Source organism: Myiozetetes cayanensis, unplaced genomic scaffold (assembly GCF_022539395.1).
Source record: "Myiozetetes cayanensis isolate MyiCay16 unplaced genomic scaffold, myiCay2020 scf1, whole genome shotgun sequence".
Classification (NCBI taxonomy): domain Eukaryota; kingdom Metazoa; phylum Chordata; class Aves; order Passeriformes; family Tyrannidae; genus Myiozetetes; species Myiozetetes cayanensis.
In genome coordinates, this window is record NW_026086604.1 from 103,717,643 (window position 1) to 103,735,149 (window position 17,507).

At 39.9% G+C, this 17,507-nt stretch overlaps 1 protein-coding gene across 1 annotated transcript in view; it reads left to right on the plus strand.

The window, feature by feature from the left end:
• The window catches only part of ELMO1 (engulfment and cell motility 1), a 312,368-nt gene that overhangs the window by 198,736 nt on the left and 96,125 nt on the right, over positions 1–17,507 (plus strand). Inside the window, exon 17 of the mRNA XM_050308939.1 lies at positions 8,009–8,145. Coding sequence (XP_050164896.1) covers positions 8,009–8,145 — 137 coding nt within the window. The remainder of the gene's footprint in view (positions 1–8,008; positions 8,146–17,507) is intronic.

Here is a 17,507-nt window from a genome sequence, read left to right on the forward strand (position 1 = left end):
ACAGCCTGTAGATTTCCCAGGTTACTGTTTGCAGTGGTTTTCCTGCAGGTTTTCACAGGCTTCTTTAAGTTTTGCTTACAGATGGGGTGTTAGCCAGCCTACTTAAAGCAGAGTTAATTATCAGTGACCGTTCTTCTCTTGAACTGAAACAGCGTGGTCTGTATTTCAAATGGTAACCACAGTATATTCCTGATGAAGTATCTCACAGAAGGTCTTTGAAGAGGCATGAGTTATAACCTGTAATGCAGTCTATGTAACTTCCTAATAAAGAAAATGAGTAATTAGTGGTAAGTGTGCGCTTTTTAGCAAAAATCCCTTCAGGAGGAGAAGCAATAAGCTGGTGCTCTCTAGAAGAGTCAGAGTAAAAAGGGAAAAGTCAACAATCCTACCACAAAAAACAGTTTCTCAGTGTACTGATTGTGGGAGGGGACATCGAGGAGATGCACAACCAAAGACCGAACGAGTGTCCACTTCTTCTGCACCCGAGAGTTTCTGACCCCAGCCCTCAGAGTTCTGTGTCTGAGGTGCTGCAACAGTTATTAGAAAATGTGCCAGAATATAGCATTTAGCAATGAACTTTGCCAACAGGTATTGTAGGGCTAAAAAGAGTGGTTGCACAGTGTGACTGCCTTTACACTAGTCTTTATAAATACTGCATACACACCTCCCCCATTGCTACTGTCATTCTTCCTGATATGTCTGGAGATATGCTTAAGCCTAGTTTCTCTGAGAGTTTAGGAGAGAAAGGATGCAACAGGTAAAGGAACAGGGTATCAATATGTAACAAATATGATAAGGTGCTTCCCTTGATAGGACTGAGTTTAGCTGGCCTTCTGTCAGTGCCACTATCTGTTTCTGTTGGGCTCCAAGTAGACAGACTGTGGGCTTAGAAATTGTCAAAAATGCTTTTATATATGGTGGTTTGTATCAGGTTTTTTAAGCTTTCATGTAGCCGTCATTGCCTTGTGTGCTTTGCAAGATGTCAGGAACCTGAGAGGAACCTGAGAGGAACCTGACAGAGCAGCAGCATTATCTTTTGTAAGAAGGTTTTGTAATAGCATGTTTATTTGTTAAACAACCTTCTGTAGATTCTGCTTTGTATGTGTACTTCCCTCTTGTTCTATACGCTTACTAGAAGTGACCATAAAGACTTCATAGTTCCTAAGCAAATATATTGCATTAATCAGTTAGCATTCTGATGATCTTAAAGGTCTTTTCCAACCTAGATGAATCTATGATTCTATATTGTTGTTCAGAGATACTGTAAATATGCCAGGGCATAATTGCAGATCTATGCTTGTGGACCTATGTGGGTTTTTTTCCCAAAAAGACTTTTTTTTGATATGACGAATACAGCACTTGTTTTTTCATACTATTTCCACTCTCAAGGAGTTTTCTCCTAAAAGTGCATGACTAATTTGTATGAAGTGCTCCCTCACCTCTGAAAATGGTACACCAATTTATCCATCAGGTGTTAAAACTACATTTCCTTGTTGTTATTGATCACTGCTTTTTTAATACTGGGAGTAGTGGAGGAATGAAGAGGGAAGCAGAGTACTTTCCTGTTGCCCAACAGTGTGCTGTGACAGATTGTAGAGGCAGTTCAGATTTATTTATAACTGGCACCTGTTTTGTCAGAAATAAAAATAGGCTGCCTTTGAAAGAGATGGGGAACCCTTATCAGCAGGATGCTGACTCTTTGTAATCTTTCACATTTCCTTGTTAAATATAAAAGCCTTTTTGGGAACTCTCCTCTTTGTATTTTGGCTTTCTGTTTGTTTTTACAAACCATGGGGTTCAGTCTTCAGGTCTATTCTAAGCAGGAGAGGTACAGTGAGGTCTTTCTTACTGAGTTGCAAAAGGAGTTATCCTTATAAAGTCAGCCTGCTTGTGTGGACACCACTGTCTTCATTGCTGTTATTCAGTTCACCATCAGCTCTGGATTGACAAGGCGAGTCTGCCAGGATGTTGTTCTTCAGCCATCTCCTTATTGTCACCTCTGAACTGCTGGATCTGTTGGCAGTGATAAGTGTGGGGCTTTATTGTCTTGTGCTGCAATAGTCAGGGTTCTTCTTCCACCACTTTTCTTTGGGACAATGAGAGAGGTGAATTTTTAAATAGTGGCTTCTTCATTTAATGATATATTGGGGAGAGGAGATGTGTTTCTGACACAGCAGCAGTCACCTTCAAAGTGAATCTGGGTGAGTTACTGAAGAGCTTGGGGCTCCATATGCCATGAACATCCTAGTCCTGAAACTTCAAGGAATCCTTGTTTTTCATTGCATAGTAAAATTTATTCTCAGCCTTGAGAAAGCTTGCAGACTGTAGGAAGCCTTTTATTTGTGCTTTTTTTCCCCAGTTTCCCTCTATAGCTCCTCTATAAGTCTCATAGGTTCAGAGACATGGTACCTTATGTTCTTATGAAGAATTTGAGTTGGTAGTTTCAGCTACATGTTTAGCAATTTCATACTGTTGCTTTTCCAGCTTCATATGTGATCAGGTAAGGGAAGACGTTGAATGTCTCTTGCAGCTCTGTGTTGCTAGGTAATTTTGGTGGCTTTTGTTCTCATACCAGTTGAGTGTTCTAAAGACAACTTTTCCTAGGAAAGAAAATTAGATGATTGGCATCAGTATTACTACTTCATTATTGCACTGACATTGCTAGTGACCTTCCTTGCCTTAAATTACACTTTCCCTATCATGTGCCAGAAAGGTAGCCAAAGGTTCAAATTATTGCCAGCAGACTACAACAATCAGCAGTATAGATAACTTGGCAATCACTGTATTTCTGAAGCATTAGGTGTACTTTTCCCTATGTGTTCTATGTGTTACTGAGAGAAATTTTGATTCTGTATATATAAAAATGGTCATGGCAGTAGTTATTTTTACTGTATTACATCTTCAGGGAGAAGCATAAATTTCAGTGCTTCTTCTCCTGAGAGCTGGTGAGAATTAGCTGCTCTTTGGTTCTTCTGTTACTGGCAAATAATAATCCCAGAGGAGGCTGTGCCAAGTGGAGATGATATTTCCAAGGTCCATATTGCACCCTTCATTTGTGGATCTTGCTGCACTTCTGAAAGTGCAGTGGATCTTTCCACCCACCTCCTCTCTGATCAAATATTATCATCTCCATTCTGTGAAACTGGGGAAAACAACTGAGGGGATAAATGACTCACCAAGAATTAAGCAGCAGCTCAATAAAAGAAAGTGCAGATCTCTCCGAAAATTCGATCCCAAGTACCTTTCAGACAGGGAGATATTTCTGAACCCCTCTCCCTGGAACTTTGCAAACCAGTTTCCCAGGGCTCTGCATCACTGCATCCCTCATCTCAAAATTGTGCTGATGCAATTTCAGGATGCTTTTCTTGATGAGTGTCAGGGTGCACAAGATCTATTAATACCAACCCCAGCACAGAGGCTGACTCCTCACTACAGGTGTCTGCCTGCCCCTAGGTGTGACAGCATTATTGCCAGGTGACCATGTTTATATGGCTGACTGAATAATGTGATTGATTTAAACTGCCTGCCTGTTTTTGAAATAGTTGAGAATATGCAGCAACCTTATCACTTTTATTTATTATCTGCTTACTCAGATCTATTCAACTTCTGCTTTGTAGACCAATTGTACATGTCTGACATCTGTGAATGAGATGTCTCGTTTGTGATTAGCAAATTATCTTTCATATACATTCCCAATGTCATGGGTCCAAGCTTTAAATTTACAGAAAAATGACTCTAAGTCACCTCAACTTGATCCCCCATAGGATCACACATGGATTTTGAAAATAATGGTTTGGGTGGCTCCTAATTTCAAACATTTCCTTCATGATAGATATGGCTTTCATACCAGTACAACCTTTTTCATTTCTTGAATTCAAGAACTTCACAAGGGAGGTCAGAATGCCCATATGCCATTTTAAAGGAGTGGTGGGGATGAGTAGTATCAACACAGCAGTTTAGCAGAGTCAGAAAGAAAGAGGAGTTTTCTTAAGATCAAGGGCAGTACTTTGCTTAGAGAGGTGTATTACTGTGCCTCTGCCTGCTCTTTTAGCTTTGGGGGAAGGGAGAGCTTATCTCTGTGTTACTCCCAAGTACTCTACAAAGCAAATTCTAAGATAAAAAAATTGTATTTTTTTCCCCTCCTTTTCTAGTGGTAACTAATTATAGGTATCTACACATAGTCTACATTTAATGTGGGGGTAAAATGTCATGAGTCCTTTCTACTGTCAGCCAGTTTCTGTTGAACTAGTGGCCTTTTGTTCATACCAGTTTGGACAGCGAGGTGACACAGCAGCCTGCTGTCTGGTCTGGCACACTGGTCCTTTCCTGGAGTCTGTCTTGCATGTAGAAATCCCTGTTGTCCTACTCAGTTCACCACAGCAACTTTGAAGTTTAAATCTCTTCTGTACTTCAAGCCAAACACTTACTGAAACACCACCACATAATCTGTGCCCTTTCCAGACAAGCTTATGCAAATATGCAAATACCTGACTGTTCTTGACACAGCAAAAAGAAATTCAACCCTGATGATGTTCTGTCTCATGGGAAAAGGTGTTTAGAGATGGGCTAAAAAATGAAGGTACGACTCTTTTCTTCTTTCTCAATTGATTTTCTTTTTCCTGTTGTTTTCTATTAATCCACAGAAGAACAAGGTAATATGTCAAATCTCTTTATTCCTCAAATAGTCTGGGGCTCTTGAATGTCTTTGTTTTAATTTAGGAAACAACCTACAGACAGAATTGTGTTGGGTGGACTAAAAGTATACGCTGAAGGAACCACTTTTTTTTTTTTTTTTTTTTTCCAGTGTAATTTATGATGAGGAATGAACTAAGCTTCTTCCTCTAGGTTCCAGCTATAGATCAGGTATTAGCTGGAAGGACTACTTATATCCTGAGAGGTGACACATTGATCTACAGCTCCAAGAATTGTGCCAAGAAAGGAAAATCAACAAGATCTTCACCTGATTTATGTAGGCCAGACATCTGTGGCTTGCCTTTCGAAGGTGATCTCACAGAGGCGTAATTAAAACTTGATGAGGAATAATCATGATGATTTGTGTCCCCACACTGCAGCCATGTGTATGTTTTTATGTGGTTATAAATTTGGTTAGTCCCTGCTTGTGAAAAATGAAGGTTAGAAAGTGCTGGACTTAAGGGCCGGAATTTTGCACACGGCTCTTATGCAGGAGGTCTCCAAATTTTTCTGAGGATGGGCCTCTCTTTCAGTTTAGAACTGGTCAAATTGCAAGTCAGTGAAAAAATAAATTCAAGTACTTTTTAATTAGTAAACTGAGCAGCCTCTAAATTTACTCACTCTGCAGAGAGAGGCAGTCCTTTGATATTACAGATATTAAAGCCTCTGACTTAGTGCTGGAAAGAGTGGGCCAAGACAGCAGTTTGTTAGTCAGTCTTTCTCTGGACTCAACACCATACCAGTAACACAGTACTGCCTTTTCCTTCCTATTCATCTCACCTGTCAAAAGGAGAAGGAAAGTACAGGGGCAAGGGTTATCTTTCATTAGGTATTTTAACACTCTGAGCAGAACACAGATGTAACCAGAGCTGAAGTCCGAAGATTTTTACATTGAATTGTGTTATTTTGCATAGAATTTTCATAGCATACAAAAAAACAACCATGGAAGTAGACCATGAATTTTCTTCTTTGCTATCTGGATGGGTGAGAATTTTGTGCATTAAGACATTGATCCTGCTTTCTAACAGGCCTAACTTTCTCCATTTATATCAATAATAGTGATTTCTACTCCTTCATTTTGAGACTGAAAGGCATAAAACACAGTATGTTGCCTACTTATAAAAAAAAGGTGGGGGTAGGTGGCATCTCTGCTTCTGCATGCAGAACAGTCAACATAGTAGATACAGCTTGAGGCTGATTATCAAAAGGAACGTGAGTTAGAACCAATGATCAATTTTCTGAGAATCCCCAGCCTTTCCATTAATTTTGATTTATTGGTTTTCATGGGCAGGAGCAGTGAGAAACTCAGGCTTTGAGGAGGATCAGAAAGGCCAGTGCGTGTCGAGGGTTATTGCCTTGTTTCGTGCTGTGATTTATACAGTGAAGGTACTGGCTGTATTCTTCTGCTTGGTGTTGTTTTATTTCTTCTCAACATTATATTATTTCATGACTTAAAGACAAGTGCCCTCTGAGAATCTGTTCTGTCTCCGACATTATTATAAGCTGAAGGTCTGATTATTGGAAGTGCTGAGCCCTTGGAACTCCAGTGGAGTGAATGAAAGCTGAAGGTGCTCTGAAAAGCATGCTTGAGGCATTTTATTCTTTTAAAGGGATTGAGTGGTTCCTCTTAAATATAGGTCTCTGCTTTGACTAATTCTCCCTTGACTGCAAATCCTTTGAAGTAAATGGAGTTTACTTGATTACAATGAAACCTGTGCTCCAAATTTAACTCCTGTCCTTGCCACATAGCTGAAGAATTGATTAGGTCTTAGTAAATCTGCTGTTAAAATTAGAATTCATATTTGCAATTAAGCTTCAGAGTTTTGCTTTATAATTTTAATACTGAATGCTAGGAAAGATCAGAAACCATTTTTCTTTGAGGGTTCAGGTGATTCTAAGCACAATTCATGTTCCTGTGGCAGAATTGATGGTGCAGTAGAGGTAACTAAACACCCTGAAAGGGCAGTTTTGTGTCTAGAAGAGGAGCCAGGACCAAGTGTCTGCAGCTGGTGCAGGGAGTCAACCTGCCTGAGCTATTCCCATTCTTTCGAAAAGAGTCTCTAATTCTCCAGTTCCACTGGGAGAAGGCAGGTTCAGCCTCAGGAAGGGGTGATTTATCCCAGTGCTTGATAATTCTGCTGTTCTTGCAAAGGAGAAAGCTTGCCTAAGCAGTGGCTGTTTGATCCTGAGGTAATGGAAGATGATCCTGTTCAGCCCTGTGAGTGACTTCTGCCAAAGTTCAAAGGAGCACTCAAGCAGAGGTGAAAGCTGAAGCTGAGAGATTTGGGGAATAGCTACATGAAGAAAGGCTTAATCAATTTGACTTTTTTTGTAATTTTTTAAGAACATAAATAGGTAACCTACCGAGGTGTCCCTGCAAGTCATGGCAGAGTTTAAAGATTCTTTTCAGTCCTTAGCTAAAGCCACTTCTGTTCCCAGGTTGCTCATATGTGCCCAGAGGCCAGCATTGCTTCAGTCCTTAGTTTTTGAAAATTCATTCTTTGCTTCAGGAGACTCACAGCACACTCTTGATTTTCCATTTTGCGATCCCCACTACAGCATTCTTTTTTTTTTTTTTTCTTAAAGACGGTATTTGATTAAAGGAAGTTTGCGTGTCGTTTTTTGGAGTTTTTTGTTGTTTTTTTGAGTTTTTTGGGTGTTTTTCCCTTTTTGTTATTTCTGTGTCAGATGAGGGACAGATCGTAGAAGATCCCTTGGTTTTGTTTCCAGTTATTTTCAGAGAACAAGTTTAATCGGTTACATTCTCATCTTTATGTCTGTCTAAATTTCTCTGGTTACCTCTGTGATATACTCATCAGTATAGTACATCATCTCCTATGTCAGCAGAGCTTCATGTTTCAGTGTGTACATTTATCTAATACTGTTTTGTGAGTGATAGGATCTGGTGTTTGGTTTTCACAGGCAAGATGGACCATACTGTTTTTAGTGGCAGAAGTTGTTTTGGTGAGGAGATTTGTGCTTTTTCCCTTTGTCTCTCTATCCTGTACTGAGCAGCAACACTTGGCACAAACAAAAAACGTTGAGGGACTATTCAGGCAAACAGGTAGTTGCTTCCTCTTGTTCTTGCTGTTGATCTCTTACAGACAGGGTCTATACTATATTTTGTTGTCTTTAAGACCGTATATCAAGGCTGGCTTTTCACAATGATGTTTTGACATCCTTTATTCCAAGAACTGGGATTTCACTCATTTATACTGTTTTCTAAATTTTGTGGCTGATTGTATTTTATGTTTATTTTTTGAAGCTCCTGCCTTTACATGTCTTATTTCACGCCCCCTTGTTTTTCTGTTTTTAGCCAGTGAGACCTGCAACGATTTCCATCCCATGTTCTTCACCCATGACAGATCATTTGAGGAGTTCTTCTGTATCTGCATTCAGCTCTTGAACAAGACATGGAAGGAAATGAGGGCAACTTCAGAGGACTTTAATAAGGCAAGAAAAAGAGTGGGGTGGGAATAACTGGGTAGAATGATGAATCAAGACCATATATTCTTCCCTAGAGGCACAGGGATTTACTAATTCTCATTCCCCTGAATGCTGTGGAGTTTTATCTGTTTGGATTCTTTGCATATCAGAATGCCAGCATTTAGAAAGTGGTGGGTAGGGAATGGGAGGCATAAAGGAAGTTCATAGAACCTTTTCAGTCATGTTGCACTGCAGACTATGAGACTACAATCCTGGCTTGAGGGGAAATTCTGCCTTTTTATGTTAGCAATATTATGCTGAAGTGCTGCAGCCTCCAAGGTTGTAAATAATGCAGAGAGAGTACTGCAGTGATAATTCTGTGCATCCCTTTCATTTCATGTGAGGATAAAATATTCAAGAGTGGACACAATCATGACAGACTGCTGTGCAGTTTAGCCTGCTAAAACAAACAAAAAACCAAACAACCAAACCCAAATCAATCAAATAAAAATCCAACCAAAATGCTCCTCAGTATCGTGGTAAGAATTTTTGTGGTAAGAATTCTGAAAGCTTCAACCAATCTCCTCACCCTCAAAAAACCCATAAAGAGCAGGTCTGTCTTAATGGTCCCTAGACATCCTATTTTAATTGTCTAATCTACCATGAGGCTGAACACTATCTCTGGCATTTTGTAAGAATGACAAACTTATGCTTTTGTGGCCAGCTGGCATCCTTATCTTTGTTGGGATCCTGTGACTGGATCTTGAGCTGCTCCCTGGAAGATGTAGATTATAAACTGTTGGTTGAGAAAGAAAAGTGAGACTGCTGCTCTGTGTCAGCACATGCCATAGAAGTGCTCTGAAGTCACCAGACTCAAATGTTATGTGAGAGACAGTAAGAATGATCATGCCTAACTTCTAATTGAAACTGTCTGTTATTGAAGTGGTCTCAATGTCCATTTTTTTCTGCAGAGTGAAGGTGAATTCTTAAGTCGTGGTGAGGAATAACCTTTGATGAGTTCTTTCAGGCAAGTTAGCTGGCGGCAGTACCACAACCCTGGCTAAAAAGAGAAAGGAAGTCCAAAATGCATGCTGTTATAGCTAGATGACCTAGAGGCTTGTTCTTGCATGGAATTTCTAACACACTTCTCTTGTCTAATGATCTGGGAACATAGAAGGAGCAATAGCAAGGTAATTCACTGAACAGTGTAGGATGGTTAAAATCAAGAGCTTAAAAAAGCAACTCTTAAAAGACTACTTCATAATATGTAATTGTTTTAAATAAATGTATTAACAACTGCCTGTTACTTACAGGCCTTCTGTCTCTGTTGAAGGATTTGTCTACGTAATTTCCCACAACTTGAGTTGAAATATTATTAATAATTCTAGGGGATTCAGAAAAAGAATGATTTCATTTCTGGTAACAGCCCAGATGACCCTAAAAAGAAAACAAATAAATTTACTTTGCTGTGTGAGGCATTGTCATGGAAGATCAGGTTGTTTTTTTCTCTGATCTGACTAGTTTACTGTTTGTGTTTTCTGTTATTGAAAAATCCAGCAACTTTACCCATCAGTTCTTTCAGGTTCAGCAAGACTGGCAGTAGGTTTTACTGCATGTCTCGCTGAAGACACAGGCAACTCTGTGGGGTAAATCTGAAACACTTCTCACTGGGCTATCAGGATTTGTGTCTGGTGGTGGCACTGTGGTGCATGGTCCTGGACCCAGGATCTCTGCCTGCAGAAATCACTCTTGATTTTGTAACTGTTTCCGCAAAGGGGAGGAAATGCCAAACTCTTGCAACTCTCATTTCTTACGGTTCTGTAATTATGTTCTGTTTGTCTAAATCCTTTCTTAGAGTCATAAGGAGATTTTGGTGCACTTACCCACTTCAAATGACATGTGGTGGGGATGTGCATTACTCAGCTGATAAATGTCTGAAGGGATCTGTGAGTGAAGCAAACAGTGTGGTTGTGTGGGCTTGTGAAGCACTTCGGGGTTTGTGGGGGATGATACGTTATACAGTGGTACCCAAGGTTTACCCATCTGCTTGGTGGGTGACAGCTGCCTGTGCCGATGGCTTTACCAAACTTAACACCACCATTTTTAATCCTTACCTGGCAAGAGGCTTTGGTGATCACTGCTTATTAGTATTCTGTCTGCATCTTTCCTGTGTGCTAAGAGTATACCTGTTTCTAGGCAGACCCTTTTGAAAACTTGGCAGCCAAGGGCTGCGTGGACCCAGGGAGCATTCAGCCCGTACTTTCAGAAATGAATGGGAAGAAAACAGAACCTCACAAGACACAGTAGCTTAGTTGCTGTGTGTACGGATAAGTACAGTTCTGGAAGAATTTGTAACAGAAAGCTAGAACTGGTCTCACTTAGGAAGACTGAGAAATGTCTCAAATGGGTTAGATGGTTTTTTACCTTTCCTTCTCCATTTCAGAGAAAGTCACAGGGAGAAGCTGTGAGCAAGCTCTCTCTCTCCCTAGTAGGCACAGAGATAACATGTTTGCAGACATGTACAAGGCCTCCTCGGGCCAGAGAGCGTGGGTGGGGGGAGAGAGAGAAGACAAAGAAAGCCTTAGGAAAGGTGTAACATTGCTTTTTTTTCCCTGGGGGCCCATTGTGCAGTATCATTAAGAAATGGTCCTTGCATCTGAAATAAACCTTTTTTTTTTTTTGATCCTTCCACTGCCTTAGCATTCTTGGGAAGAATACCTGCATATGTTTTACCTTACATTGTGGAAAAAAAAATCTTCTATCTTCTCTGTGTATTGCTATTTTTCAGTTTCAATAACTTGATTATCATGGTAAGGTATGAAACACCACTTTGTTACAATTTACTACCCACCTGGCTGATGGGATCGTTTGTTTTATTCCTTCCTCACTCCCTTCCTCCCCCAGAACCTCCAAAACAAAATTGGACACTCAGTATATTGGATGGTAAGTCTTGAGATCTAGAGATTCTGCCAAAAATCTAGACTACTTCCTTTGATCTTTAATCATACTTGAAGAAAAGGAGCCTTTAGCTTAGTTTTAAACTTTTGATTAATCACAATTGCTGGTACATTAAGGGTCTGTAGGAGGTCTGTGTGCACATATAGAGATTTATTTCATCCTCTCTTGCGTTGGGGAATGACAGGCATTAAAAGAGGTGAGGTGATTGAATATTTCCCCTCAGGTTTTAGTGCCTGTTCTCAAGGGGTTTTTAAACCACATATTAAGACTTTCTTTTGATGACAAAATGGCTTACTGTGCCATCATGGTTCTTCAATTCATGTTGTAGAGATTTCATATAGATTTGTTCATTTTTAGAGTTTCAAAAATAATTAAACCAGGACTTTGCTCATAGTTGGAAGAATTTTATGATGTTTTAGTGAAACATTTATGGTGTCATGCTTGGTCCAATTCTTATTCTTTATAAGACACACATTTTGTCAACTCTTCCATTAGAAAAACTCCTTTGATCTCTTGTGGTGATAGTATGATACTGTCAGACCTAAATTCTTTATTGCAGTCTCTCTATGTACTAGTAGATGTCTGAACAGAATAATTCAGACAGGCAGCTAAGCTTATATTACGCCTTTGTAACATTTTATGACATACATAATTCATGTCTTGTGAGTTTCTTAAAGAAATTAAGATGCAGTTGTATAGAGAGACATGCAAGTGGCAACAATTCCGTTTGAAACCTTTTTGTTTTTATATGAGCCTACAGATGATCAAAGGACACTTTATAAGTTCTATCCTCCACAGTCATTTGTGAGCAGAGAGCATGGTTTATGACTTTGAAAATATAATCTAGTCTCCCAGCTTTACATAATTCTACATGCTTTATTGCAGCAGAAGAAAGCATTGTGTATTGATTTTCGGAGTCAGTGCTGACTGTAAGAAAGCTGAACTGAGTTATCTCGCACTCCAGCATTTAGAAACCCTCATCACCGTGCCCGTTTAAATAGGTGCCCATCAGTCAGTTTTTCCTCCTGTAGGGACCACCTACACTCTGCTCAGGGTAATCAGGCTCTGCTGCCACACAGACTAAGAAATACTTAAATTGATTCAGGGTTTATTGTTTGTTTTTAACATGATGGTAGGTGGAATTCAAAGTACCTGCCCCACAGTAAAATTCTCCCCTGGGGCCAGATGAGAACATACTCCCAAAAGGAAATTTTTTATTGATCCCCACTAGTTATTCTTAAATAAATGCACCTGTGTTGCCCTAATGAGGATTTAAATTGAGATCACTATCTTTTCAGTGATCTTGTTGTAAAATACACACATTGCTTCTTGGGATACAAGTAGACAGAAAGTAGGACATTATGTAGGGGACAAGATTATCCTCTTACTTCTGGTTTCCAGAGATTTCAGTCAGCTGCTTTTTGTACATTTGAAGTTCACATGCTAATAGGATGAAGGGTGAGCAAATGTGTTATTTTAATTGCAGGGCCAGCCGTAGCTTGTCTTATTAGACCTGCAGAACAGTATGAACAATTTGCTAATTCTGTACCTAGTGTAGTGCAGTCTTAAAAAAGCACATTAAGAATAAAAATAACTGCTTCCAACCCCAGTGTGGAAAGGAAAAGATGAAATGTTTTAGTCACCTAACAAAGTGTTGAAGCCACATTGTAGAAAATGGGCACAATGTGGCTGCTTTTATTAGTATATTAGCATAGTTTTAGGCTTTTAGATGGCCAAAAATGACTTCTCATAACAAGAAACAGATTATCATTTGAACGTGGCTAAGGTTAAGTAGGAGATGCCAAAACTGAAAAATATTGAAAGTACTGTGGTGTATGACACTTGAAATCAGAATTTGCTGCATTTACTAAAACTACAGGTTTAAGGAATAGGAAAGTGGTATGAGGCTGACTGATGATGCTACCAATGCATTTTTGTCATTACTGAGAGATCTAGTTAATTTACCCTCTGGACATGTGTTTGAGATCATCATAGTACAAAACATGAGCTTTTAAATGCTTTGTGAAAATTTATTTTGTAATAAGAATATATTTTAATAATAATAAAATATATATAATATATAAGAATATAATAATAAATATTTTGTAATAAGAAAAATATTCTCAGAAAACTCAGAAACCTCTGGTTTCAGCATTCAGCTAGCATTCATTTCACAGTAGCAGACCTGGGTGTCCTAAGGAACTGCCCTTGTGGTATCTGGCTGTTTGAGTGACACACCAAGCTGCATCACTGGATCCCCCTGCACCAGTGGGGTCTGCTCAGCAAGATGATAATTCCACTGACATGTACACACATAACAAACTGCCTGTGTGGTAATCAGAAGAGTAGACATTGCTCACAGCAGCAACAGATGCAAACAATAAATGCCCTACGTGAGTCCTGTAATTAAATAGCAAGGCAAACGCTGAGGCATTTGATAACCACAAAAGATGTTTATGGCTCGTGCTCAGACCCTGCAAACATTTTTCGTTGCTCGCTGACAAGATAACAGGAAAGGTAACCAAGCATAACATAAAAATGAAAAATACTATTTCATTACTCAGTGATGGTTTGGAAATGCCCTGCCACAGGTTTCTCTCAGCTTCTCTAGTGTTGTCACGCTTTGGAAAGCTGTATGGATAATTGTGTAAGGCTGGGTTCAGAATATAACTAAGTGTTCAAAGGCAGGCTCTTAAGAAGCATACTTGTGTGAGTGGTGGTTTGTGTGAAAATGTGTCGTGGGCCAACACTTTCATTAGCTAAATGTGTGATCCCATAAGGAACCAAAGGTCTAGGGGGTCATTTTGAGAGGGTCAGAGCAGCAATGTGGCAGAGGGGATGTCACCAGCTTTGCTGGGTCCTCTGCAAATCAGGGAGACTCCAGGAGCAGACCGTGCACAGATCCTGACCGAAATGCCTCCCTGGCTGCAACCTTGTTGTTCTAATGCTAGTCCTTGCCACGACAGCTCCAGCTCTGTGCCTGACCTGGAACTGGCAAGGTTTTGCCGCACTCCTGGAGAAGCAGCAGGTCCCCTGGCACGTTCAAGTTATCCCCTCTAGTGGCACTAACAGTATCCTGCACTTTTCTCCTCTTGCAAGCTTGGCCAAGCTTTGACAAACCACATTTTACAGGAAGGAGGGAAAGGCACCCAGAGCTGAAGTGCCTTGGCGGTGAAGCAGCTACAGGGTCAAAATCAGAACCAGGATATCTGGCCACTTGGTCCAGCCTCCTCCATCACCCTGCCACAGCTGCAGTAGCAGCTCCAGCCCCAGAGTGGTTCTTTCCTCTGTCTCTGTGCCTGTCTTTCCCTACAGTGCACTGCACAGGGATGCTTGGAGAGGGATGGCAAGTAATAGCTTCAGGAATGGGAAAGAACCATTACCTTGAACAGGAGAAAAATTAATGCAGACAAACTTGAAAGTAAAATCCTTTGGTCAGTCTGTAAATCTGTCTGTCACCTCCTTTTCAATTCAATGCATTGAAAAAAAGGAATGGTAAACAGCTCTTCGTGGATGCCCTCCAAAACATTATTGTTTTCTTATGGGTCTGGAGTAGACGAATTTAACTTCTTTTGGGAGAAGCTTTGGAAAGCTGCTCTGTTTGCATTTTACCAGTGGGAAATGCCAGGCTAGTGGAATGATTCCACCTCTCTGTTAGCTTTATTGCACCTTCCCTTGAGAATGCTTTGTTTATATCAGTCAGGGATACTGCAAATAAATTATTCTCACACAGAATGAATTCAGTATTCCCCAGGCTAGGGCAGATTAGCACAAATTAAATCCCAAATTTTCACACCTGAGGCCAATAGCACTTTATTAGCTTTTATTGGAAACAGAAAATTGCCATAAATATATTGTATCATTAATTGTGTAATGCATGAATTTATAAAAAAATTATAGCAATTAACATTTTGCAAGTCTGCTGCATAGCTTACACAGAAAATGAGACTTTTTAATTGAAGAAAAAAACTCCCTTCAAATACAGTTGAAATCTTTTAGAAGAGCATAATTGCAAAAAGATTGTCAGGTCTATTCTTTTAGTAACCCCTTCCTTAAGAATGGTCTGTTTTAAGCAGTGCAGTAATTTTAAGCAGTAATTTAATGTGATGTAGGAAGAGCCTTCTTAGGACCTTTCCCTAGCATTTGGTCACTGTTCCCTCTGTGCCTATGCTTTTTGTGGCTTAGATATTCCAAATTTATGCCTTCATTGGCTGCTCATTTCAGAATGGTTCTGTTTAGTCTTCTCTGTGCATTTATCTACATCTGTCGGGTCTCCAAATGTGTCCCACTGTGTTTTTCAAAGACAGTTTATTACTTGTCTGTTGCTCCTGGCTGCAGGAACCTGAGAAGGGGTGTTTAAGATGCTGAAGATGCGGCTTTCCTCTTACTGAGGCATCAGTCTGTAAAAATCATATTTAAGTATTCATACTCCAAAGTCTGGGACCGTCAAGCTCAAAGGGACTGAACAAGAGTATTGCATTTTTAAATCTAGTTGGTTGTTTCCCTTTGAAAATTTTTCATTGTCAAAAATGCAAATACATTTTAAAAAATTAATTTGTGAAATATAAGTTGCTAGACTGCCTAATGAGGCAGTAAGGAGCCACACTTGCCCTTTCTCTGCACTCTGTAGCTTATGAACTATTTTTTCCAGTTCAAAGACTTTTTTTCACTTAAAACAGTATCTTTACTATTTTCTGTCTTTGCCACAAGGCTTTGGAAGTCTTTAGAAATAGGGTCATATCTAGTTATAGCTGAGTGATCCTTCTCCAGTGATCAAATATGCAATGATTTCATGGAGGGCATAATCTTAAAAGGAAAAGCATTTTAAATCTTGATTTCTGTCCTTTCTGGCCATTTATATGCCAGGATGAGTATGCTGACAAATAGAAGGATTCTTCAAACCAAAAGCAAGGAAGGGATGTCTCAACAAAACATCTGCTCTTTAAAAAAAAGAAAAAAAGGAAAAAAGTATTTTAGTGTAATCCATTCCTTGGCCAGCAGCTTGCCTTATCCTTTCCCCAGTGATGAAAGTTGCTGTTCATGTGAAATCTCTTATTTGTGGGAAACTTAGCCATCACTGGCAGAGTGGATTTTATCCCCCAGATTTCTAGTGAAGTCTGTGTGTTATTGTAGAACACATGCGGGTCTATGTAACACCCTGGAGATGGCAATTTTTAAAACTGCTGGTACTTCATATTTTCAAAGCGCTCTTCATTTTCATCTCTGTGGGTGCTGATCAAACCAATAAACTTCTCAGCCTTCAAAAAGATGATTGAGTGGAAAGCCTTATATCCAGAGGAGAAACACTGAGTGTAGGTTATCTGTGCTAACCACGTTTTTTCTACTCCATAGAAACCTTTTACACTGGAAAAAAAAGTGCTTTGCTTGCATGTAGAGTGTGTTAGCTGCCGAGGGAAATGATATAACCTAACTGCAACTGTCACCAAAACAGCATATTTTGTAACATTGCCCCTGTCATTCCTGTCTAAAAGTGTGGATAATAATGAGATCCCAGGAACCACTCTTGTCTATGTATTTTTATTTCTTCTTTCTAGGATATGTTTTTGTAGTACAGTTAAATCAGAGGTGCATGGCATATGGCTTTTTGCTGCATGAATTGCTGGTGATGCGAATGTCAGTGGGCATATAATACCAGATTTTCATTTTGTGAATTACAATGCATGGAATTCAGCCTGAGAGCTCCCCAGACTATAGACCTTATTATAGGCAAATAAAAAAGGGAGGGAAGGGGGGAGAGGAGATGTCTTGGAGATTTTGTTTCAGTTGAAATGAGGTTATCATGGTGAATGACACAGCTGACAATGGGATTTTTATAGCCTCTCTTGGAGTAGCAGAAGAGCTTGTATTATTGTTGGTTGGCTTTAAATAATTGTAATCTAAATAGCACCGTGGTTGAAAAGAGCAGCAGAAATCTTTCATACGTGTCTCATAAACAAAGCCAGGGTGCTTTGTTGCCTTTGTCTCATCTGCCCTTATACAAATGTCCTTCATTGTTTGCAGTTTACATCTTGTGTATTGTCTTGATTGAATACGTCAGTCACCATTAAAAAGGCGTTTGCCAGTCAGTCACTGCTGCTGCTTGTCTCTATTTTTAGCACATGAGGTAACTGCCCAGCATCTGACGAGCTGATCCTGCTACCCGATGCACCAGTGTAAATTAAGGTTGGCTGTGACAGAGGCATATGGGAGGAGAGGGCTGCCGGGTGCCGGCACGAATGGAAAGGACGGTGTGTGGGTGCTGATGGGCTCTCCTCTCCTTTTTACCCACACCAACTATTTCAAGCCACATCTACACCACGCATACTGGGCCAACAAACATGTCTCTGCTGGCTCTCTCTCTAGGTTACCTTGGGCACCAACATTAGGGAACACAGAGGACAGTTAGTCTGAAAAGCTTTCTTAGGTGATCA